The 24,845-nt window shown below is 40.5% G+C and overlaps 1 protein-coding gene across 4 annotated transcripts in view; it reads right to left on the bottom strand.

The window, feature by feature from the left end:
- Nucleotides 1-24,845, bottom strand: part of ano5b (anoctamin 5b) — a 202,296-nt gene that overhangs the window by 164,441 nt on the left and 13,010 nt on the right. The window contains exon 1 of one of the 4 annotated variants that reach the window (XM_034191588.1): nucleotides 13,012-13,232. The exons of 1 other annotated variant lie outside the window; for it this stretch is intronic. In XM_034191588.1, coding sequence (XP_034047479.1) covers nucleotides 13,012-13,087 — 76 coding nt within the window. In that variant the 5' untranslated portion in view covers nucleotides 13,088-13,232. Of the gene's footprint in view, nucleotides 1-13,011; nucleotides 13,233-24,845 lie in introns of those variants that run through there. 2 more of the 4 variants (XM_034191597.1, XM_034191606.1) reach the window with 2 other exon arrangements.

The following is a 24,845-nucleotide window of genomic DNA, read 5'->3' as shown; positions in this document are numbered from 1 at the left end:
GCCAATACTGAGTCCTGATGTGATAATTGCAGTTTCTCACAGCGCAAACTATAAGCATACAAAAGTCAACCCAGTGAATTGAACTGCTCAGCAATGCATATGCATTAAGAAAAATGCCTTCAATTGAAGTTGCTGAATGTTTATTTATTTATTTTCATTTAATCAATGATTTGTTTCGCCGATAAAATATCAGAAATGGTCAAAAATGTCAATCAAGTGTTTCCCAGAGCCCCAGGTGATGCCTTCAAATGTCTTGTTTTGTCCACAGCCCAAAGATATACAGTGTATTGCCAGTGTCGGGCCAGGCGAGAGCCCGGCACCCGGAGAGAGTGGAGCCACAATACAAACTGCCAGACAAGGCTTTGGAGTAAAAGTAGTGGTCGTGTTTATTCCAGGCTGAGGTTCGGTACACAAGTTGTCAGGCAGCAGAGCAGAGGTACAGACAGGGTAAGGCAAAAACACAGTCATATCCAGGCAGGGGTCAGAGGTATGAGCAAACACTGGCATAAGGGCTGAGGCAAAAGGCACGGTCCAGAAACACGGAGCAAGATACAGGTACATGGCAAGGCAAAACAGGACTGATTACAAAATCAAATCAAATCAAATCAAGTTTATTTATATAGCGCCAAATCACAACAAACAGTCACCCCAAGGCGCTTTATACTGTAAGGCAAAAGCCATACAATAATTACAGAAAAACCCCAACGGTCAAAACAACACCCTGTGAGCAAGCACTTGACGACAGTGGGAAGGAAAAACTCCCTTTTAACAGGAAGAAACCTCCAGCAGAACCAGGCTCAGGGAGGCGCAGTCTTCTGCTGGGACTGGTTGGGGCTGAGGGGAGAGAATCAGGAAAAAGACATGCTGTGGAAGAGAGCAGAGATCAATCACCAATGATTAAAAGCAGAGTGGTGCATACAGAGCAAAAAGAGGTGAATAAAAAGAAACACTGGGTGCATCATGGGAAACCCCCCAGCAGTCTAAGTCTATAGCAGCATAACTAAGGGATGGTTCAGTGTCACCTGATCCAACCCTAACTATAATAACCAAAGGCTGGAATGTGTGCTAGAAGCGACAACAAACTGGCAAAAGTGTGGTGGCTGGGAGGAGATTAAATAAGCAGGTGTTAACAAGGTGCACGTGAGGACAAGGATCTCGAAAGGGGACGTGGCTAGTGGACAAAGAGTATGGATGGGGCAAGATAGTGAGGAAGGGAGTACGCAAAGTGGAGTAATGAAATAGACAAAGACACGTGAGCAAGAGCGGGAGTGAATGACAACACAAAGCAGAATGGATCAAAGTGTGAGAGGAGGGCACAGAGCTGGTGAAGTGACATGATGTGACAATACAAACAGAGATGCGAGAGGGATGAAGACATAATGGCAGGTGCATGGAGTGAAACAGGGAACTATGAACCAAGCTAAACAGAAGACACAATAAAATATAATACTGAAATGGGCAAGAACATGAGAACTGATCAGGGAATACAAGAACAAATGAATACTAAAGAAAAACAGAGACTACATGATAACAGATACAAAACCCAATGTTACAATGTAACTGAAAACACAAATGAGAAAATAAACAAGTGATAAACTAATGATCAATAATGCAACCACAAACCGGCTGAAGAAAACTAGAACAGAACAGAAACCAAAAACCCAATACTAAAGCAGAACAGATAATAACAGAAAAGAGAATAGCAACAATAAACAGATGATAACTAAACGATAAACAATGAAAACACAGACTGACTGAGCAAGAACAGAACTAAACCATGGCAGAAGTATGAAAAGTGACAAAGGCAACAAAGTGACAAAGCAAAATAGAACGGAGGGAAAACATGATGAAAAGAAACAAGTAATAAATCAAAACAGGTGGGTAGAAGAAAGGAGGAAAAAACAAAACCATCACCCCGCTCAGGGCCAAAACATGACAGCCAGACAAAAGTAAAGAAACTAATGAGATAAATCAGAAAGTATTCATATTCAATAAACTGAAATAAGAGAATTTGGGTTTTTAAATAACTCAAAATGATTAAATGATTATCAAAATATTTGTTGATTACATAACCAATGCAAATTTCTCCAGTGTTTATCTGTTTGTTTGGCTCTTTTTCATATGTTAGCATTCATTCATTTTCTGTCACTAAAGCTGGGCTTACACTGTGCAAGTTTTGGCCCTTTTTCAGGCGATTTTTCACTCGTGCAAGAATTTTTTGGCTTATTCATGCGTCCTGCATTGTGTAGTATACAGTACATGGAGTAATGAGCTGCGTTTAACCTCTCACGACCACCTCCCGATCGGCAGTCGTATGGTCAGATGATAATCAAACCTGTTTGATATTCTGGTCGGCCGTTGTGAGGGTATCGTGCTGTTGAAGCAGCGCTACAATCGTCTACGAGCTGATTTACCCCAACCTCTTGCACTGCGCATGTGCAAACACCGGAGAGAGCATAAACAGTGATCATCTCATTGGGAAAGCAGTTTCTGTTTCTTTTTCCCCTTATTCTTCAACTCATGTAAAGTCTTGTATTTTTTTTTAAACTTTGATGTCTCCCATCAAGTTTTTGTAAAAATAAGAAATGTAAGTAAAGTTTGAAAAAAAAAATGAAAAAGAATAAAAAAGCTTTTGTTTACGTTTTGCTTCTGGAAACACAAGTCCGATGTGTGGTTTTTGAACGTACAATGTGAGTAGTTAGATCGCATCACAGCATCGGGCCGTACAGTGTGAGAACATAAATCGTGCACTCTGAACTTTTACACCCTGCAGTTTTGTCGTACAGTTTGAGCTGAAGCCAAGTACAACAATTGAAAATATCGTACAGTGTCTGCCCAGCTTTAATCAGGTCTAGGTTGTGGTGGCAGCAGACCAAGCAGCTCATCCCACACTTCCCTATCCTCAGCCAAGTCTTGTAACTCTACCTGGGGGATCCCAAGTTGTTCCCAAGCCAACTGGGAAATATCATCCCTTCAGCCTGTCTGTTAGCAGAATAACTTAAAAAAACAAAAAACAGATTTCACTCAAATTTGGTGAGCAGAACGATAATGTTTGGGGAAACAGGTGATACATTTTTGGAGGCAATCTAGAATATATTCTAGCACTAAGCATGGGCCGGTATGACATTTGGACTGTATGATAACCGTGGGTAAAAATACCGCAATTTCACGGTATTATGTATAGTTTTAAAATGTGCTTTAACAACATTATGGCTATTTGCATATGAAGCTTGCGTGATTCAGGCGCACTAATTGATGCGATGTCTACCGCTACGAGCACTATACCACTGATAACTTTAAAGAAAATACCAAAATGATAGTCTCTCTTTTAGACATGTAGCATCTGCCCCGTGGGAAACATGACTTACTTGCTTCGGGAGAAATGTGGCTGGAATAAGGTCCAAAACTCCGGATGCTCAATACTTGGCCCAGCTTCACCAAGAAAGTGCTTGGAATACATGTATTTGTCCTTCTTGACATGTTTGTGGGAGAAACTTGGTCGATCACAAGCATGACTCGAGTCCACCGCTTGTACTTCTCAGTGGTTTCAAGTACGGATGCCCCGATCAGGTTTTTTTGGTCCTGATCCGATTCCGAGTCATCTGATTTTGAGTATCTGCCGATACCGAGTCCCGATCCGATACTTTCAAAAACTGAATGAACAATGAACAAATGCTAAATATATAATAATTTCATTTTAATCACCCTATTTTATTATTTATCACTTAAACAGTGCACTTCTCCTTGAAGTAGCTTGAACAATCAAGTAATAATCTACCAGACTTAAAAAATGTACAAATTTCTATGTTATTTTATTTGTCTAAAAATAAATGTCCAAGGTTCCGTATGTTGAACAAGAAATTATCTAATCTGAAATAACAGGTGGTTTTAATTTACAGATGAAAGATTTCTAAAGAACCATTTATTGATTTAACTATTTTAATTACAAGTGTTCTAAACTTTTTTAAACAGTAATCAGAAATTTTGAGGTAACAAACAACTAGGGGTGTCGGAAAAAATCGATTCACGTCCAAATCGCAATTCTTATTTATTACGATTCTGAATCGATCCAAAATGTCCATGAATCGATTTTTAAAAAGCATTTTTTTTAAACATTTTCTTGCTTAGTCGCTGCGTGTACTGTTTGTCAGGCAACAGCTTCTGTACTACAGCGTCCACACGGGGGGGTGGTCCGGCGTGGTTCAAACACTCGTGAGCTGCAGAGCTGTAGCTTAGCATGGTGGATGAAGAGCTAATTCAGCCAGCACCGTCTTTGCTAAAGGCAAATGTTTGGGCACATTTTGGATTTTATTATTTGCTGCGTAAGAAGGAGCTTGACATGACTTATGCAGTGTGCAAAATCTGCAAAATGAAAGTTAAGTACTTCGGAAACACTTCAAATCCGCAAGCCCACATGCTACGCCATCACCCGGAGCTAAAAGAGCGGAGCAGCGGTCTCTGCTGACTACTGACCAGCGCTGCGCTAAACTGCCAGCCAACTCCGAACGAGCAAAGCAGATAAGTAAATTTACATCTAGAATCACTTGATTAACCTTGTAAAGCTGCATTTTCTTAAACATAAACATTTTTTTAAGTAATATAACTATTTCTCAGAGCTCTTTGAATCGAAAATCGATTCTAAATCGAATCGTCACCCCAAGAATCGGAATCGAATTGAATCGTGAGTTGTTGAACGATTCACATCCCTACAGACAACAACAACAAAAAACATTTCCAAGGATTTTTCTTCAGACACGTGGTTTCTGCACTGATCTGTGGTTCAAATCCCCGCCTGACTGGAAAATTACTAAGGGCCCTTAGGCAAGGTCTTTAATCCCCTATTGCTCCCGGTGTGTAGTGAGCGCCTTGTATGGCAGCACCCTGACATCAGGGTGAATGTGAGGCATAATTGTAAAGCGCTTTGAGCGTCTGATGCAGATGGAAAAGGGCTATATAAATGCAGTCCATTTACCATTTGTACAGATCAGTGGTTTCTGCCACTAGTCTTCTATGTTTTGGCCCGACGCATCGTTCCTATTGGACAGCGCGAAGCTACGTCACAGCTCAGAGCGTAGAAAGTTCAAAAGTCAACTTGAAAAGTAAAAGTAAAAAAAAAAAAAAACAACTTACATTTGCATCCTGACAGTCCTCAGTGTCCCTCTGATGCTTTATCAGTGTTCAAAAAGTTCAGAGCAGCGCAGTGAATGTGAATGAAGACGGAAGCTCTTTAAGACGCGCTCCTAAATGTGATGAGTGTGCACGTCACTCGTGCGCACACCATCTCTCACTCTGTTTTGCAGACAAACAATCACAGGACAATTTGTTTTTTCTTTTTGTTAATCAGATGACAGATCGCTGTCCTGAGGACTTGGTCAGCACCGGGTCCTGCTGCGCACGGAAGGATGACTGAGCAAGAGTTTCGGTGGGAAAGTGTCCATCATCCTCTTGTCATTCCACCGAGGCGCCAGGCTGAGCATGTAAACACACAAATAGCAGTTCTGCAAAAGAAACTTTGAGGGCGTAACTCCCCCACCTCTGTCCGGGTTACAATTCCATCTCTTCTTCCCAAATTCACTGCGCAACTCTTGTTCCCTTTTCTCTTCTGGAAAGAGAAAAGGGCTTGAAAAAGAGCTTGAAATAGTGCTGATCAAAATAATGAGGATAAAATCTATATCGGATCCCTGACTGGGATGCAACGTCCGATTTCGATCAAGTCTGAAACCACGTGATCGGGCCCGATTTCCGATCATGTGATCGATCGGGACATCCCTAGTTTCAAGGATGGGATATAGTTTACTCCTTCCATGTAATCTTTGCGGGTATCTTGAATCGCTCCGAGTCCGACAAAGGCCATAGCTATGGTGCTTTGTTGCCACCGTTTTTGTCTTAAAGGGCTATTCTGCGGAAAATAAAACAAAAAAGCCGACTTGGTCTTTTAGATGGAGGGAAAAGTTCAGTGCAGGCTTCGCCTCCTTCAACCATGATGCAGAGCTAGCTAACATTAGCTGCCTGTTTGTAAACAGAGACAGAGGTGCGCACCAGGGGGAAGGGCAGCAGCGACCGCCTCCACTCTGCCTGTCAAGAATTCTCATAACCCACTCATACTGTAGGGACAGTATAAAGGAAAATTTTAGTTACCGTGGCTTTTTCATACCGCGGTATACCGTGAAACCGGTTATCGGCCCATGTCTTTCGAGCACTGAGAAGAATATTTGGCACACAAGATTTAACTTAAATATTTGTGAGAGGATGTTGATGAAATTTGGTGAGCAGATGGATTATGTCCTAGAAAATGAGAAATTTTATTTTGAATTTGATCCAGAACATATTTTGGATCCAGGATCCAGAATACGTTTTAACCCTCTGGGGTCCGAGGGCATTTTTTGGACAGTTCACTTGCCTGGCATAAATGTTTTATTATTGCTGTTAACAGCTCTTCCTGCATCCCACAATCAAGTTTTATGTCTCTTTTTTTCAGGACAACCTGTGCTTTCATAATATATGTTTTTTTGTGTTTTATAAGTGTAATAAAGGTTTACAATCAAAAATAGGCAAGGAAAAAATAAAGCGAAAAATAATTTTCCACACAAATGTATTCAAAACACACAGCAAACTATAATAAACAACTGTTTTGACACTTTATAAAGGTAATTTGAGGTCTTGTGTGAAAGTCTGTACAACAAAAAGGTTCAAACAATAAACACAAATGCACATTTTGATCAATATATATAAAATGGTCTATGTGTTTTGTTGTGCATTGATATGGTAAACAGTGGTTTACGCAGAGAAAGCAACAGAGTTATCCAGTAACATTCACATGCAAATTAGTGGAGCAATCCTGATAGTTACACACTCTTTGTATGAGCACATGAGATTGTCATCAGAGGCTCTCCGTCTGCTCCTGCTTTCACTGATCGCTGTGCGTAATGGCGCAGGCCGCACTGATATGTACTAATAGTATGTACTCATTGGAGCTATTCAAATCAATCAATCAATCAATCAATTTTTTTTATATAGCGCCAAATCACAACAAACAGTTGCCCCAAGGCGCTTTATATTGTAAGGCAAGGCCATACAATAATTATGTAAAACCCCAACGGTCAAAACGACCCCCTGTGAGCAAGCACTTGGCTACAGTGGGAAGGAAAAACTCCCTTTTAACAGGAAGAAACCTCCAGCAGAACCAGGCTCAGGGAGGGGCAGTCTTCTGCTGGGACTGGTTGGGGCTGAGGGAGAGAACCAGGAAAAAGACATGCTGTGGAGGGGAGCAGAGATCGATCACTAATGATTAAATGCAGAGTGGTGCATACAGAGCAAAAAGAGAAAGAAACAGTGCATCATGGGAACCCCCCAGCAGTCTACGTCTATAGCAGCATAACTAAGGGATGGTTCAGGGTCACCCGATCCAGCCCTAACTATAAGCTTTAGCAAAAAGGAAAGTTTTAAGCCTAATCTTAAAAGTAGAGAGGGTGTACTCTAGCTGCAGCATTTTGAATTAACTGAAGGCTTTTTAGGGAACTTTTAGGACAACCTGATAATAATGAAATACAATAGTCCAGCCTAGAGGAAATAAATGCATGAATTAGTTTTTCAGCATCACTCTGAGACAAGACCTTTCTAATTTTAGAGATATTGCGTAAATGCAAAAAAGCAGTCCTACATATTTGTTTAATATGCACTTTGAATGACATATCCTGATCAAAAGTGACTCCAAGATTTCTCACAGTATTACTAGAGGTCAGGGTAATGCCATCCAGAGTAAGGATCTGGTTAGACACCATGTTTCTAAGATTTGTGGGGCCAAGTACAATAACTTCAGTTTTATCTGATTTTAAAAGCAGGAAATTAGAGGTCATCCATGTCTTTATGTCTGTAAGACAATCCTGCAGTTTAGCTAATTGGTGTGTGTCCTCTGGCTTCATGGATAGATAAAGCTGGGTATCATCTGCGTAACAATGAAAATTTAAGCAATACCGTCTAATAATACTGCCTAAGGGAAGCATGTATAAAGTGAATAAAATTGGTCCTAGCACAGAACCTTGTGGAACTCCATAATTAACTTTAGTCTGTGAAGAAGATTCCCCATTTACATGAACAAATTGTAATCTATTAGACAAATATGATTCAAACCACCGCAGCACAGTGCCTTTAATACCTATGGCATGCTCTAATCTCTGTAATAAAATTTCATGGTCAACAGTATCAAAAGCAGCACTGAGGTCTAACAGAACAAGCACAGAGATGAGTCCACTGTCCAAGGCCATAAGAAGATCATTTGTAACCTTCACTAATGCTGTTTCTGTACTATGATGAATTCTAAAACCTGACTGAAACTCTTCAAATAGACCATTCCTCTGCAGATGATCAGTTAGCTGTTTTACAACTACCCTTTCAAGAATTTTTGAGAGAAAAGGAAGGTTGGAGATTGGCCTATAATTAGCTAAGATAGCTGGGTCAAGTGATGGCTTTTTAAGTAATGGTTTAATTACTGCCACCTTAAAAGCCTGTGGTACATAGCCAACTAACAAAGATAGATTGATCATATTTAAGATCGAAGCATTAAATAATGGTAGGGCTTCCTTGAGCAGCCTGGTAGGAATGGGGTCTAATAAACATGTTGATGGTTTGGATGAAGTAACTAATGAAAATAACTCAGACAGAACAATCTGAGAGAAAGAGTCTAACCAAATACCGGCATCACTGAAAGCAGCCAAAGATAACGATACGTCTTTGGGATGGTTATGAGTAATTTTTTCTCTAATAGTTAAAATTTTGTTAGCAAAGAAAGTCATGAAGTCATTACTAGTTAAAGTTAATGGAATACTCAGCTCAATAGAGCTCTGACTCTTTGTCAGCCTGGCTACAGTGCTGAAAAGAAACCTGGGGTTGTTCTTATTTTCTTCAATTAGTGATGAGTAGAAAGATGTCCTAGCTTTACGGAGGACTTTTTTATAGAGCAACAGACTCTTTTTCCAGGCTAAGTGAAGATCTTCTAAATTAGTGAGACGCCATTTCCTCTCCAACTTACGGGTTATCTGCTTTAAGCTACGAGTTTGTGAGTTATACCACGGAGTCAGGCACTTCTGATTTAAAGCTCTCTTTTCAGAGGAGCTACAGCATCCAAAGTTGTCTTCAATGAGGATGTAAAACTATTGACGAGATACTCTATCTCACTTACAGAGTTTAGGTAGCTACTCTGCATTGTGTTGGTATATGGCATTAGAGAACATAAAGAAGGAATCATATCCTTAAACCTAGTTACAGCGCTTTCTGAAAGACTTCTAGTGTAATGAAACTTATTCCCCACTGCTGGGTAGTCCATCAGAGTAAATGTAAATGTTATTAAGAAATGATCAGACAGAAGGGAGTTTTCAGGGAATACTGTTAAGTCTTCTATTTCCATACCATAAGTCAGAACAAGATCTAAGATATGATTAAAGTGGTGGGTGGACTCATTTACATTTTGAGCAAAGCCAATAGAGTCTAATAATAGATTAAATGCAGTGTTGAGGCTGTCATTCTCAGCATCTGTGTGGAAGTTAAAATCGCCCACTATAATTATCTTATCTGAGCTAAGCACTAAGTCAGACAAAAGGTCTGAAAATTCACAGAGAAACTCACAGTAACGACCAGGAGGACGATAGATAATAACAAATAAAACTGGTTTTTGGGACTTCCAATTTGGATGGACAAGACTAAGAGTCAAGCTTTCAAATGAATTAAAGCTCTGTCTAGGTTTTTGATTAATTAATAAGCTGGAATGGAAGATTGCTGCTAATCCTCCGCCCCGGCCCGTACTACGAGCATTCTGACAGTTAGTGTGACTCGGGGGTGTTGACTCATTTAAACTAACATATTCATCCTGCTGTAACCAGGTTTCTGTAAGGCAGAATAAATCAATATATTGATCAATTATTATATCATTTACCAACAGGGACTTAGAAGAGAGAGACCTAATGTTTAATAAACCACATTTAACTGTTTTAGTCTGTGGTGCAGTTGAAGGTGCTATATTATTTTTTCTTTTTTAATTTTTATGCTTAAATAGATTTTTACTGGTTGTTGGTGGTCTGGGAGCAGGCACCGTCTCTACGGGGATGGGGTAATGAGGGGATGGCAGAGAGGTGTGTAAGACCAAATGGGCCAACTAGTCACGTATCACTCCTGAAAACGATCTTTGGCTTTTCACGTGAGGTAAATCTGCCCTACGAATGGATTTTGGAAAACCATGTGACAGTGAACCAATTCCGATTGGACACTCACATTGCGCACATCATCACACAGCTTCTATGAGGAGTACAAAGATGGCCGATGGATGGCTCGAAACTCTGCAGAGTTAACTTTTCAGCAAAAAAAGTAAGTTTCTATCTCATATCATTAAAAAGTTATTTATAATTTAGTAAATCTTGGTCTTAGCCATCGTATACGACGGCGTCGACCCCAGAGGGTTAAGCATGTATCTTGGTAGAGGTATGCATTCTCTGAGTGCTAGTTTAATAGTCTATTAATAATCCAGTAATTGTTACAGCTCTATAGGTGACACCGGTGCTGTTCTTTGTGCTGCTTAGTTCCTGCTCCACAACATGGCCCAAAATCAAATATACTGAGTCTCCATCCATTCTTCACCTGATCATTTGCAGAGCAGGTCTCTATTTTTAAGAATTAATATCCACTTCTGAGTGCAGATAAAAGCACTAAAGGTCAATTTAAGATGAGTTTGAAACAATTTTTTTCATTGGTTGGTCAGTGTGTTTAGAGTAGGGTAGATTTGTGCTTGTGTATTGCATTTGAATAGTGAATGAGTGGATCTAGCATCTATTTTGTCATCGAAGAAAACAGAGGAAACACTGAAGGACACATGACTGCATTAGATCTACAGGAATGGTGAAAGATAAGTTGCAGGTAAACAAAATTGAGCTGTAAAACTTTATAGACATTAAGCAAATATGTTTTAAAATTTTCCTGCTGTCAGCATAAAAAAGAAAAAAGCTCCTATAAAATGTTCCAATTGTAGAAGTAAACATGCTCATGTACACGTTTACTTCCTGGGGCACATGCGCAAATGCACAGGAAGCCATACAAGATGGCTGGCTAGTGAACGGAAGCTTGTAGCTAAATGCTGCAGACAGAAAGTTGCATTTTGCTTTTGTTTTTGTTGAGTTTAGACAACAAAAACATGCCAACACAAAGCAACAACAAGGTAAATGAAAATTTTCTCTGAATATTTATTGAAGTTGTGGCCATGTCTGCAGAGGATCGAGTACTCTGAAATAAAATAATAGTGCAGGAAAGACTGTAAGTTAAAGCGCGGCGTTTTTAGAACGAAGTGGTGGCGACATCAACAATGCCAAGCAGGGCTACTAGGCACTCAACTTATTTGCACTTTGTGGGATAGATGGAACCACAACAAGGAGGATGGCTAGGCTAAGGTAAGGCTAAATGAAATATTTTAAAAATATATAGTTGTTCATTTACATTTTGTGGGATAAAGATGCACGCATTTAGCTCTGCATTGATGTTTTCACCTGTTCAGTGGTGACAGGAAGTTCACTCTTGAGTTCTTTGTGCTTCAGTATAATAACATTAATTAGCTCATTAGCTTCTGCTTGCTCTCATGGTTTGCATTAGAAATAGCTAATGCACCAATTAAATTAATTTATTTAATTAATTGAATTTAATTGACTTATAGACCGATGCGACTGTCCCACCACGTTACACATTTTTAGATAAGATTCAACAAATACTCTGGTGCTCCATGTAGTCCCGAAAGTACCATTTCCATCCATCCATTTTCTTCCGCTTTATCCGGAGTCGGATAGTGGGGGCAGCAGCTCAAGCAAAGCCGCCCAGACCTCGTGATCCACACACACCTCCCCCAGCTCCTCCGGGGGAACCCTGAGGTGTTCCCAAGCCAGCTGAGACACGTAGTCCCTCCAGTGTGTCCTGGGTTTTCCCGGGGCCTCCTCCCAATGGGACGTGCCCGGAACACCTCTCCAGCGAGGCGTCCTCCTTTGGACACGGAGGAGCAGCGGCTCGACTCTAAGCTCCTCCTGAATGAACGAGCTCCTCATCCTATCTCTAAGGGAGCGCCCAGCCACCCTGCTGAAGAAACTCATCTCTGCCCTTAGCAAAAGACCCCGGACCCCGTACTCACAGAGCACCCCCCACAAGGGTGCCCTGAGGGACAAGATCGAATGCCTTCTCCAGATCCACAAAGCACATGTGGACTGGTTGAGTGAACTCCCAAGAACCCTCGAGCACCCGATGGAGGGTGTAGAGCTGGTTCAGTGTGCCGCGACCAGGACGAAAACCACACTGCTCCTCCTGAATCCGAGGTTGGACTATCGGTCAAATTCTCCTCTCCAGTGCTCTGGAGAGGAGAATTCGACCAAGAGGAGAATGGACCGTATTTTCGGTCATTTATTTCTTTTCCAATATTCCCCTAAAAACGGCCTTAATTTACAGTTATTATCATACAATGCAGACCAAAGTCACATCCATGTGTGTTTGTGTTTTTCACAGTTATATGTTCCTTTAAGGGGAATCATCTCACTGTGTTGTTGGCAGTTTGTATGATCAGGTTAATTAAGTTAAGTTTTAACAATCACAAGAACATGGACGTCTCTGCTTAAAAAAAAAACAGAAACAGCTGGTTCACGGGTTATTTTGAAATCCTGATTCCCAGAAGGAGATTCATCCTGGGATTGTGGGTCTGAAATCCCACAGAGATTACTTTAATCTACACAGATCCACCCAGACACTCCAGCATTGTCACACTGAACACAGTCTCACTCTATAACCGCCGACTAGACCACTGAGAAAAATACAGGATTTTTCTACACGTCCTCACTTTCACAATGTCCAGTCAAAATATTACAGGCCACGACAAGTGGGAGAGGATTGTTGGTCTGTCGCAGATTAAACTGTTTTCGGACAGATTGGGGTGATCAGTTGTGGGGTTTGTGGTGGTGATGATGTTTTATTTTTATTTTTATTTGGTTTGATTCCTACCTCCAGTCTGACAGTCGGTGGCGCTCTGCAGCTCGATTAAAGTTTCATCCTTCGCCTTCCCCGTTATTCGTCTCATAGCGGCCGAAAGAAAGAAGGAAAGCGTTCACCTTTTCAGCGCAGACGTCGGAGCGGAGAGGATGAGGAGGTTCAGCCAAACACCACATCACAGCCAAATCAATGAGTCTGATCGCATCGTGATCATTGGAAGTGATCCACTCAGAGTCTCTGCGGTGTGTGTGTGTGTGTGTGTGTGTGTGTGTGTGTGTGTGTGTGTGTGTGTGTGTGTGTGTGTGTGTGTGTGTGTGTGTGTGTGTGTGTGTGTGTGTGTGTGTGTGTGTGTGTGTGGAGGATCTTAAAGGGGAGGACCAGGCCGGATTTACGTCGGCGAAACCCTCGACACTGTGTGTGTGTGTGTGTGTGTGTGTGTGTGTGTGTGTGTGTGTGTGTGTGTGTGTGTGTGTGTGTGTGTGTGTGTGTGTGTGTGTGTGTGTGGAGGATCTTAAAGGGGAGGACCAGGCCGGATTTACGTCGGCGAAACCCTCGACACTGTGTGTGTGTGTGTGTGTGTGTGTGTGTGTGTGTGTGTGTGTGTGTGTGTGTGTGTGTGTGTGTGTGTGTGTGTGTGTGTGTGTGTGTGTGTGTGTTGAGGACAGGAATCTGTTCCCACAGTCTCGTTGGACTCCTCCTGTGGTATTTTTAGGATCAGGGTTCTGTTAAAGCGGAACTCGGTTCTTAAACTAAAACAATAACCACACTCAAAGAAATAACTATAAACAATTTATCTGCCTCAGAATTAAATACAGTCTGATTGGTGACAACTACAAGGGCACTCTGAGTGCATTCTTTCCCTCAGGTCGAGTCTGGACCGACTCCTGCTAGGTGCCATTTTGGGGCCAACTGTGCTGAACTACTGACCGAACCTTTTATGTTTTCAATATGTTTTTTTTTTTTTATCATTTAGCCATATACAGCAACTACAACAGCGTTTTAGGGCCACCATTGGCGGCCGGCCCATAGGGGGCGCTTGGGCGCTGCCCTCCTCGATGTGGAGGGGAAAAGTTATAATATATATATATTTTTAAAAAGTATTATCAATGTCAGTTTTGCTTACTTGTATGTGCCTACATGTAATATGAATGATTAAAACAACACTTCCTCCAACTGACTCTCATTCAACAGTGCATTTCCACCGACAGGAGCAGAAAACGTACGTTCCTCGTCTTGGGCGCCATTCAAAGCGCCCTTGAAGTGCAGCGAAATCACCAATTGTATGTAGTTGCTAGGGAACATTAATAAATATTTGGCAAATCAGCATTGCCAAAATTAATGGCTTTGGGGCGCCGGAATTTTAGCCCTTGCTACAAAACTGCGGGAACGTTAGATTACAGTCAGTGATATACATGACGCTGCAGCTGTCAGTCAGGAAGAGCGACGACGGCCTTTGGGTTATATTTATTTATTTTTAGTTTGTCTCCGTGTGTTTTGCTGGAGTAAGTTGAAGAACTCTTCGGAGGTTTAAAACGCGACAAAACTAATCAAATCAATGACACCAAAGTTTCGCGGGGATCCTTTTGGAGACGCATTGAGTTGCGCACATCCAGGGGCGTAGGTTTGCATATGGACCATAGGGACAAGTCACAACCAATATTTTGGGATGGCAAAATAGTCCCTACCAATATTTAGCATTTTTGTTTATATAACAAAATCATTCACTATTTTTTTGCGAACTCGATACTATAATTTTAGTCGTCACGTTTTGTGTTTTCGACGTGCCAGAGTGACAGGGTTACCCATGTTGCAATTTCATTGGCTCACGTTCTTCTCACATGGACGTAAACAAAGCGCATCTCGTGGCAGGCAGTGCTTCATTTGTAAAGTGGGAGGTCCCAGAGCACAGAGGATGGGTGGCTCCGGTGCAGTGTTGCCAGATGTACGATAATTATCGTATTTGTACGATAGTTTTGCCATCTGTACGATGTACGATCTATAATGGGAAAAAGCCAATATGTACGATAATTTCAGTTGGTTGCCCAAACACGCATCTCTCTCTGACACCCAAGAATAATTTTGCAGGCGTTGCACTCAGTCGGCATCAAAGACACACCACACACAGGGCTGCTGCAGGCTTTGGGCTGCCGGGACAGTCATTTGAAAGCCCGCCCCCTCCCCATACAAAGTAATGAGTTCCCATCCAATCTCTGCAGGACAGGACAGGAAGATTCCCCAACCATCTTTTTTTTTTTTTTCGAAACTGTATTTCAACAAATGCAATAACAAACGAACAAAACACAAGAGCAAAGAGATATACAAGAAAAATAAAAAAAAAAGTTCAAGTTCCTTATGGAGGTGTCAACATTTTTTCTGTGTTCTACAAAATCTGCACAAGTGGCCATGGCATCGGATGACGACAGCGACCTCGAGGTTGAATTCGACTCTTTCTAGTCTGGTAATTAACACGTTTGTGTTACTTCACAGTCTTGCTTGTGCATTTGCGTTCTTTTTGTGCCATAGTTTCCCCATTACTATAATTACTGTTTAAAAATGTGACATAAAATTCTTTGTAAATAAAAAAAAAACGCTAAAATAGCTACGTTGTATGCGTTTTGTTTGTGTACGATAATTTCTCCCAAAATACGATAATTTTGAGGTTTTGGTACGATAGTTTCATATTTCATATCTGGCAACACTGCTCCGGTGCAGAAAAACAAGAAGGGCGGGGGCTTGCGAACAATGCTGTGCGCCACACTTAAAATAAACTGCACACACCTTCACAAATGACACTAACACCCTGCCTTTTCCTCAAAAAATACATTTATGTTTGCTGTCTGTCTATGTACTTTTCTGTCACTTTTGCGCTCTTTTTCATACTTTTCCCTCGTTTCAAAAGTCACCGAACGCACTTTACTGTAATATATGCAACATATAGCACACTGTTGGAAAGCACGGGTTCTTGGCTTGCTGTCAGTGTTGACATTTTTCAGAGTGAGGGCTTACATGAGAACTTACGGTAATGAGAATCAGCGGCGCACTAGTGTGAAACGTCCGTGTTTTTCCTCTGCGTTATGACATCACAGGCTTACGTTTACCGTAATACACCATATATATCATTGGAAATCCCTTTTTTTTTTTTGGCAAATTAGGTTGCCAGATACCTACAACTGCATTATTGATGAAGAGAATAGATTATACATCTTGTTTGCAAAAACTTTTTTTTTTTTTTTTTTTTGTTAGCTCCACAAGTATTTTTTTTTTTGTTGTCTTGTTCTCTCAGGTGTAGGCCTATAGAATAGATTCGTGATTTTGGGTGCAGTTTTGTTATTTAAGCTATTTGTTTGTTTGCCTACACACTTAATATTGTAAATAAAGTGTTAAATTATTCAACATTATGTCGTCATATGTTATGTATTATGCTGTACTTGTGCGTCTAATGGTATGAGTGGGTTAGGGGGTGATGGTGGTGAGCAGGGGGGCCGGGGGGTGTGTGTGTGTGTGTGGGGGGGGGGGGGGGGGGGGTGGTATTGTCCCTACCAAAGCTGAGACCAAACCTACGCCCTTGCGCACATCAGATCTTTCTCGTGGTTTAATGACAGTTGCACATCCCGGTTGGAGGAGAGACGTTTGTCTGACTCGTTATAAACCGTGTCAGGCTTCATTCACACTGTCAGCGCGCACACGTCACGGAGGCTGCTGATCTACGCGGGTGGAAAGTAGCGCATCCACCTCTTCAGGTGAGCTGACGAGCTGCTCAGATTGATTCCCGAATGTTGCTCCTGGTGTGGAAACGAGGGTGAAAATGTAAGATAAAACGAATGAGTGCTGTTTTGTTTTTATTTGTTTTAGGGGGTCAAAGCTGTGATCTTTATTGGGACAGAAGACCAGTTATAATGGTAATAGGGGAGGCTGGGGCTGTTTGTAACAGTGTTCAAAGCTGCAGCCATGCTGGCATTTTGATTTACGATACGATACGATACGATACGATACACTTTATTGTCCCCTCAGGGAAATTTGTCTTGGACTCATGCTAGGTGCCTTACAAGAAAAGAGAAAACAAACGATACAGATAAAAACACAACCACATCCATAACAAATTAACATGACAGGAGTCAGGAGAAACACCATAAATATTGCATAATTCCAATTTTAAACATTATTGTTTAACAATTTAATAGACATGGGGACGAATGAATTTTTAAATCTATTCAGTCTACTCCGAGGAACTCTGTACCTTCTCCCAGAAGGAAGGAGAGTGTACTCTGCGTGAAGAACATGAACTGAATCCATCAGTATCCTCTGAGCTGCTTTCAAAACAGACTCTTCATAGAGTGAACTGAGGGACTGATATTGTTTCTTTCCGATTATCTTCATTGCATCATCAATTTGTCTGTTAAGTTTCGTTTTAAATTGTACAGAAAGATTGCCGTACCAGGCAGTCATGCCATACCTAACTAGGCTCTCTAACACTGCCTGGTAAAACAACAACATAATTTTCTGATTGACTCCATACAAACGAAGTCTACGAAGGAAATAAAGTCTTTGATGGAATCGGGAGCACAAACTGTCCACATGTGCAGTCCAGCTGAAGGTATTGTCTATGTGCAGCCCCATTTCACTTTACAAGTTATGAGGATCAGTCCACAGAAGTGAAATATTCTTTGGAGTATTCCACACTCTAAAACAAATTATTTGCTCAGTTTAAAAACAAAACAAAACCCTAAAATAGCAATTTGCATGTTTTTTAAAGAAATTCTAACTCAGCCACTTGTTATGTGCAGACGCGAGTTGAGGAGCGGACCAGCGCCTGACTGAACCCAGCGCTAAAATAACCAGAAAGCGGTTCCAAAAACAAAACATTTATTTCCCTTCTGTGCAATAATTGTGTACAACATAAATGTGCGGTTTGTCTGGCGAGGTGAAGGACGGCGCGCTCTCTCTTCTCTGAAACGCCTTTGGAGACGGCTTATGGTAGAGAAATGAACATTCAATACACGAGCAACAGCTCTGGTTGACATTCCTGCTGTCAGCATGCCAACTGCACGCTCCCTCAAATCTTGCGACATCTGTGGCATTGTGCTGTGTGATAAAACTGCACCTTTCAGAGTGGCCTTTTATTGTGGGCAGTCTAAGGCACACCTGTGCACTAATCATGGTGTCTAATGAGCATCTTGATATGGCACACCTGTGAGGTGGGATGGATTATCTCAGCAAAGGAGAAGTGCTCACTATCACAGATTTAGACTGGTTTGTGAACAATATTTGAGGGAAATGGTGATATTGTGTATGTGGAAAAAGTTTTAGATCTTTGAGTTCATCTCATACAAAATGGGAGCAAAACCAAAAGTGTTGCGTTTATATTTTTGTTGAGTGTATTTGCTGCAAACTGTTTTTGTGTGTGTGTTTATAGTTTTTATGAGGTCCTATGCTAGACAAGTTGAAGCTGCAACTCATATTTTGTTGAATTTTATTCAATGACAATAAAATGCATCTTATCTTATCTTATTATTTATTTTGTTGTTATCTTATTGCTTAATGTGTTATAAGGACCACAATGGAAATAAGTCAGGAGACTTTTTTGTGTTATCCTTGAAATTCCAAAGAATTTATTTTGGTTATTGTTTTATTATGTCTTTGCTTGTTTCTTGTTTTTATTTGTATGGAATTTCTAAATAAATCAAATCAAAAATCAAAGCTAGAATCCAGCTGCCACATGTCTCACACACCTGCATCTCACAAACACACACACACCAATACTCTCACATCCAGGTCCAGAAAATTCTAACTGAATTGTGTGATAAAATTTCAAAGAATCCAGATTGAGCTGGATTGAGTTTGGACACGTGTGTAGGATGAGCACGACTTTAAAAACAGGTTTGAACTCTATCCAACTAAAAACAATCCTTGCAAAACCCAGTCTGAATGGGGTCATCATGCATCAGATCACAAGAGTTACGTTTTTTTGCTGACTGTGAATATCGACTGAGAGAAGCATTAATGAATTTCACATGAGGAGATATTTAAATATATTTTCTATGGAAGCAATGCAAGAAATATTACAGGTTAATTCACATGATCTCATTTATGACAAGTGTCAAAATGATTGGAGAAAGTGTTATATAATGTGGACCTCTTGTGGCCATCTTTCATACTGCACCCATGTACTGTATGGAAGGCAAAGGTCACCTGTGTAGCATAAAATAAACTTTTCTAAAAAAGAAAAAACAAACAAACAAACAAAAACAATGTGTTATCCAGCAGTGTGTGTTAAGGTGTAATGTCACAGAGCCAGAGGTTCAATTCAACACAGACAGGCTTTTCTGACCCGGACACTTTGGGATAGTCTCCAGTCTCTCTGTGAAACTCTGTAAGATAACCAGGCATAACCAGTGATGGATCACATTTCTATTAGTGATGACACTTTCAATATCCAGCAACAAATCTTTTCACTCACATTCAGAACCTGAAGGTCTGAAATTCATACAACTATACCATACAGTTTGCACATCTTAATGATTGATTTAAATGAAGTCCAAGACATATTTAACAATATAATACAACCCCTGGCAAAAATTATGGAATCACCGGCCTCAGAGGATGTTCATTCAGTTGTTTAATTTTGTAGAAAAAAAAGCAGATCACAGACATGACACAAAACTAAAGTCATTTCAAATGGCAACTTTCTGGCTTTAAGAAACACTATAAGAAATCAAGAAAAAAAGATTGTGGCAGTCAGTAACGGTTACTTTTTTAGACCAAGCAGAGGAAAAAATATGGAATCACTCAATTCTGAGGAAAAAATTATGGAATCACCCTGTAAATTTTCATCCCCCAAATTAACACCTGCATCAAATCAGATCTGCTCATTGACATTGACCCTATGTGTCTTTTTGCAAGGAATGTTTTTGCAGTTTTTGCTCTATGGCAAGATGCATTATCATCTTGAAAAATGATTTCATCATCCCCAAACATCCTTTCAATTGTCCAAAATATCAACATAAACTTGTGCATTTATTGATGATGTAATGACAGCCATCTCCCCAGTGCCTTTACCTGACATGCAGCCCCATATCATCAATGACTGTGGAAATTTACATGTTCTCTTCAGGCAGTCATCTTTATAAATCTCATTGGAAAGGCACCAAACAAAAGTTCCAGCATCATCACCTTGCCCAATGCAGATTCGAGATTCATCACTGAATATGACTTTCATCCAGTCATCCACAGTCCACAATTGCTTTTCCTTAGCCCATTGTAACCTTGTTTTTTTCTGTTTACGTGTTAATGATGGCTTTTGTTTAGCTTTTCTGTATGTAAATCCCATTTCCTTTAGGCGGTTTCTTACAGTTCGGTCACAGACGTTGACTCCAGTTTCCTCCCATTCGTTCCTCATTTGTTTTGTTGTACATTTTTCGATTTTTGAGACATATTGCTTTAAGTTTTCTGTCTTGACGCTTTGTCTTCCTTGGTCTACCAGTATGTTTGCCTTTAACAACCTTCCCATGTTGTTTGTATTTGGTCCAGAGTTTAGACACAGCTGACTGTGAACAACCAACATCTTTTTCAACATTGCATGATGATTTACCCTCTTTTAAGAGTTTGATAATCCTCTCCTTTGTTTCAATTGACATCTCTCGTGTTGGAGCCATGATTCATGTCAGTCCAATTGGTGCAACAGCTCTCCAAGGTGTGTTCACTCCTTTTTAGATGCAGACTAACGAGCAGATCTGATATGATGCAGGTGTTAGTTTTGGGGATGAAAATTTACAGGGTGATTCCATAATTTTTTCCTCAGAATTGAGTGATTCCATATTTTTTTTCCTCTGCTTGGTCTAAAAAAGTAACCGTTACTGACTGCCACAATCTTTTTTTCTTGATTTCTTATAGTGTTTCTTAAAGCCAGAAAGTTGCCATTTGAAATGACTTTAGTTTTGTGTCATGTCTGTGATCTGCTTTTTTTTCTACAAAATTAAACAACTGAATGAACATCCTCCGAGGCCGGTGATTCCATAATTTTTGCCAGGGGTTGTACATACATTTTAAAAAGAAATCTTTGTAATGTCTGTAATGTACATTTATATCCTACTATTTATTATTTCCTCAAGACAGAGACTTGGAAATGTTCATGTATCCATCCCGTGACTTGTCTCAAGATACAATGGGGTAAAAAAGTATTTAGTCAGCCCCTGATTATGCAAGTTCTCCTACTTAGAGAGATGAGAGAGGTCTGTAATTTTCAACAGGTACACTTCAATTATGAAAGACAAAATGAGAAAAAAAAAAATCCAGAAAATCACATTGTAGGATTTTTAAAGAATTTATTTGTAAATTATGGTGGAAAATAAGTATTTGATCACAAACAAGCAAGATTTCTGGCTCTCACAGACCTGTAACGTCTTCTTTAAGAAGCTCTTCTGTCCACCTGTTATCTGTATTAATGGCACCTGTTGGAACTCCTTAGCTGTATAAAAGAAAACTATCCACAGCCTCAAACAGTCAGACTCCAAATTCAACCATGGCCAAGACCAAAGAGCTGTTGAAGGACACCAGGAGGAAAATTGTAGATGTGCACCAGGCTGGGAAGAGTGAATCTACAATAGTCAAGCAGGTTGGTGTGAATAAATCAACTGTGGGAGCAATTGTAAGGAAATGGAAGACATACAAGACCATTGATAATCTCCCTTGATCTGGGGCTCCACGCAAGATGTCATCCCATGGGGTCAAAATGATCATGAGAACGGTGAACAAAAATCCCAGAACTACACGGAGGGACCTGATGAATGACCTGCAGAGAGCTGGGACCAAAGTAACAAAGGCTACACACTATGCAGAGAGGGACTCAAATCCTGCAGTGCCAGGCGTGTCCCCCTGCTTAAGCCACTATGTGTCCAGGCCCGTCTGAAGTTTGCCAGAGAGCATATGGATGATCCAGAAGAGGATTGGGAGAATATCATGTGGTCAGATGAAACCAAAACAGAACTTTTTTGTAAAAACTCAACTAGTCATGTTTGGAGGAAGAAGAATGCTGAGTTGCATTCCAAGAACACCATACCTACTTTGAAGCATGGGGGTGGAAACATCATGCTTTGAGGCTGTTTTTCTGCAAAGGGGACAGGACGACTGATCCATGTTCAGGGAAGAATGAACGTGGCCATGTACCATGAGATTTTAAGCCAAAACCTCTTTCCATCAGTGAGAACATTGAAGATGCAACATGGCTGGGTCTTCCAGCATGACAATGATTCAATCCTATAATAACTTGCCCTTGTCCCAACGTTTTTGGAATGTTTTCAGGCCTTAAATGCACAAATGGATGTCGTATATTACTGGTTTTCTCAATTGCAAAGACATTTTTTTCTCAAAAGCTGCTCTCCTTTTCTCTAAACTGTGAACACAAAACCCAATTTTCAAGCTACATTTACAAAACCCCAGACTCTTCTTGCAAAACCAGACTTTCACCTCAAAACAGTTCAATCTGTACTCAAAACTGAACTATGTTGTCAAATCGTGCCCCGAGTCGATCAAAATTAAAAACACTACTGAGCTGAGCAGTTTCTAAACACTACATAGAAAAATAGAAAATAAAATGTTCAGGACATGAAGCTGTAGAAATCAATGTTTATTGTTCACTGTAGGCTAGATGCATGTTGCAAAACAAAAAACCTGTGCATTTAACACTTGTACATAGTTTAAAAAAAAGTACAAAAACAGAAATCCTGTGCATTTACACGTAGCACTTGTACAGTAAAAAAACAAACAGAAACCCTGTGCATTTAGCACTTGTATACAGTAAGCCTATGCAAAAATAAAGTACAAAAATATACATGGAATACAAACAGTTAGACTAACCCTCCATTACGATACTACAGTACACTGGCACAGTGAGGTACTGAAACATTTATTTACTTACAGTATACTGTGGTACAGCATACAGTATAGTCATACTGTAATTCCTGTCAACATTCACATACTATAATGTTAGAGTGCAGAATAAGAGGGCTTCTTAAAGAAAAATTAACAGGTCTGTGAGAGCCAGAATTCTTGCTGGTTGGTAGGGGTTCAAATACTTATTTTATGCAATAAAATGCAAATTAATTATTTAAAAATCATACAATGTGATTTTATGGATTTTTTTTAGATTCTGTCTCTCACAGTTGAAGTGTACCTACGATAAAACTTACAGACCTCTCCATTCTTTGTAGGTGGGAAAACCTGCAAAACTGACAGGGGGTCAAATACTTATTTTATACAATAAAATGCGGTGGTGGCCAAGTGGTTAATGCGCTTGGTTTCAGTTCAGAAGGTTCCAGGTTCAAATCCCACCCCTGCCACATTTATCCATGTAATGTGGAGTTGTGTCAGGAAGGGTATCCGGCATAAAACTTGTGCCAATTCAACATTCAACATGCAGATCCACCTTGGATTTGCTGTGGCGACCCCAAGTGCAAACAAGGGAGCAGCCAAAGGGACTTACTAATTATTTAAAAATCATACAATGTGATTTTATGGATTTTTTTTTAGATTCTGTCTCTCAGTTGAAGTGTACCTACGATAAAAATTACAGACCTCTCCATTCTTTGTAGGTGGGAAAACCTGCAAAACTGACAGGGGGTCAAATACTTATTTTCCCCACTGTAAGCAGCAAGGCCGAAAACCAACATTGAATGCCCGTGACCTTCGATCCCTCAGGTGGCACTGCATTAAAAACCGACATTACTGTGTAAAGGATCTTACTGCGTGGGCTCAGGAACACTTCAGAAAACCACTGTCAGTTAACACAGTTTGTCACTACATCTACAAGTGCAAGTTAAAATTCTATCATGCAAAGCGAAAGCCAAACATCAACAACATCCAGAAATGCCGCTGCCTTCTCTGGGCCTGAGCTCTTTTGAAATGGACAGACACAAAGTGGAAAAGTGTGCTGTGGTCTGATGAGTCCACATTTCAAACTGTTTTTGGAAATCATGGACGTCATGTCCTCTGGACAAAAGAGGGAAAAAGACCATCCAGATTGTTACCAGCGCAAAGTTCAAAAGCCAGCATCTGTGATGGTATGGGGGTGTGTTAGTGCCCATGGGATGGGCAATTTACACATCTATGATAGCACCATCAATGCTGAAAGGTACATCCAGGTTTTGGAGCAACACATGCTGCCATCCAAGCAATGTCTTTTTCAGGGACGTTCCTGCTTATTTCAGCAAGACAATGCCAAGCCACATTCTGCATGTGTTACAACAGCGTGGCTTCATAGTAAAATTGTATTATGTTATTTACATTTTGTGCAAACAAACAAGTGGTGGTTTAATTTTAACATTTCAAAGAAGAAAACCAGATAATGATACCATAGCAATAACAGAGTATATTGAAATATTACAGAGGAAGGAAGACAAGCAGACGTGGTGGTAGTATGACAAGTAAGGTGAGTGTGTTAAGAACATGGAGTATCTTGAGTAGCTGAACAATGATGAAAATGTGTGTGTGTGTGTGTGTGTGTGTGTGTGTGTGTGTGTGTGTGTGTGTGTGTGTGTGTGTGTGTGTGTGTGTGTGAGTGTGTGAGAGAGAGAGAGAGAGAGAGCGAGCACTGAAAGATATGAAGAAAGTAAATCAGGAAGTGCAACAGTGAAGATAACTATGAAGTGGAGACAGAGTGGAATGACAAGTTGAAAGTTGGTCCTGATGATATACCAGCAGAGGCATAGAAATGTTTGTGAGAGATGGCAGTGGAGTTCCTAATCAGAGTGTTCAATAAAATCTTGGAAAGTGAGAAGATACGTAAGGGAAGTATCTCACTGACACGACTGGTGAAGAAGAGGCGGTGACGCAACATTGTGCAAAAACAGGCG

Source organism: Thalassophryne amazonica, chromosome 2 (assembly GCF_902500255.1).
Source record: "Thalassophryne amazonica chromosome 2, fThaAma1.1, whole genome shotgun sequence".
Classification (NCBI taxonomy): domain Eukaryota; kingdom Metazoa; phylum Chordata; class Actinopteri; order Batrachoidiformes; family Batrachoididae; genus Thalassophryne; species Thalassophryne amazonica.
The sequence above is the reverse complement of the archived record's forward strand: the minus strand, read 5'-3'. Positions and strand labels throughout refer to the sequence as shown.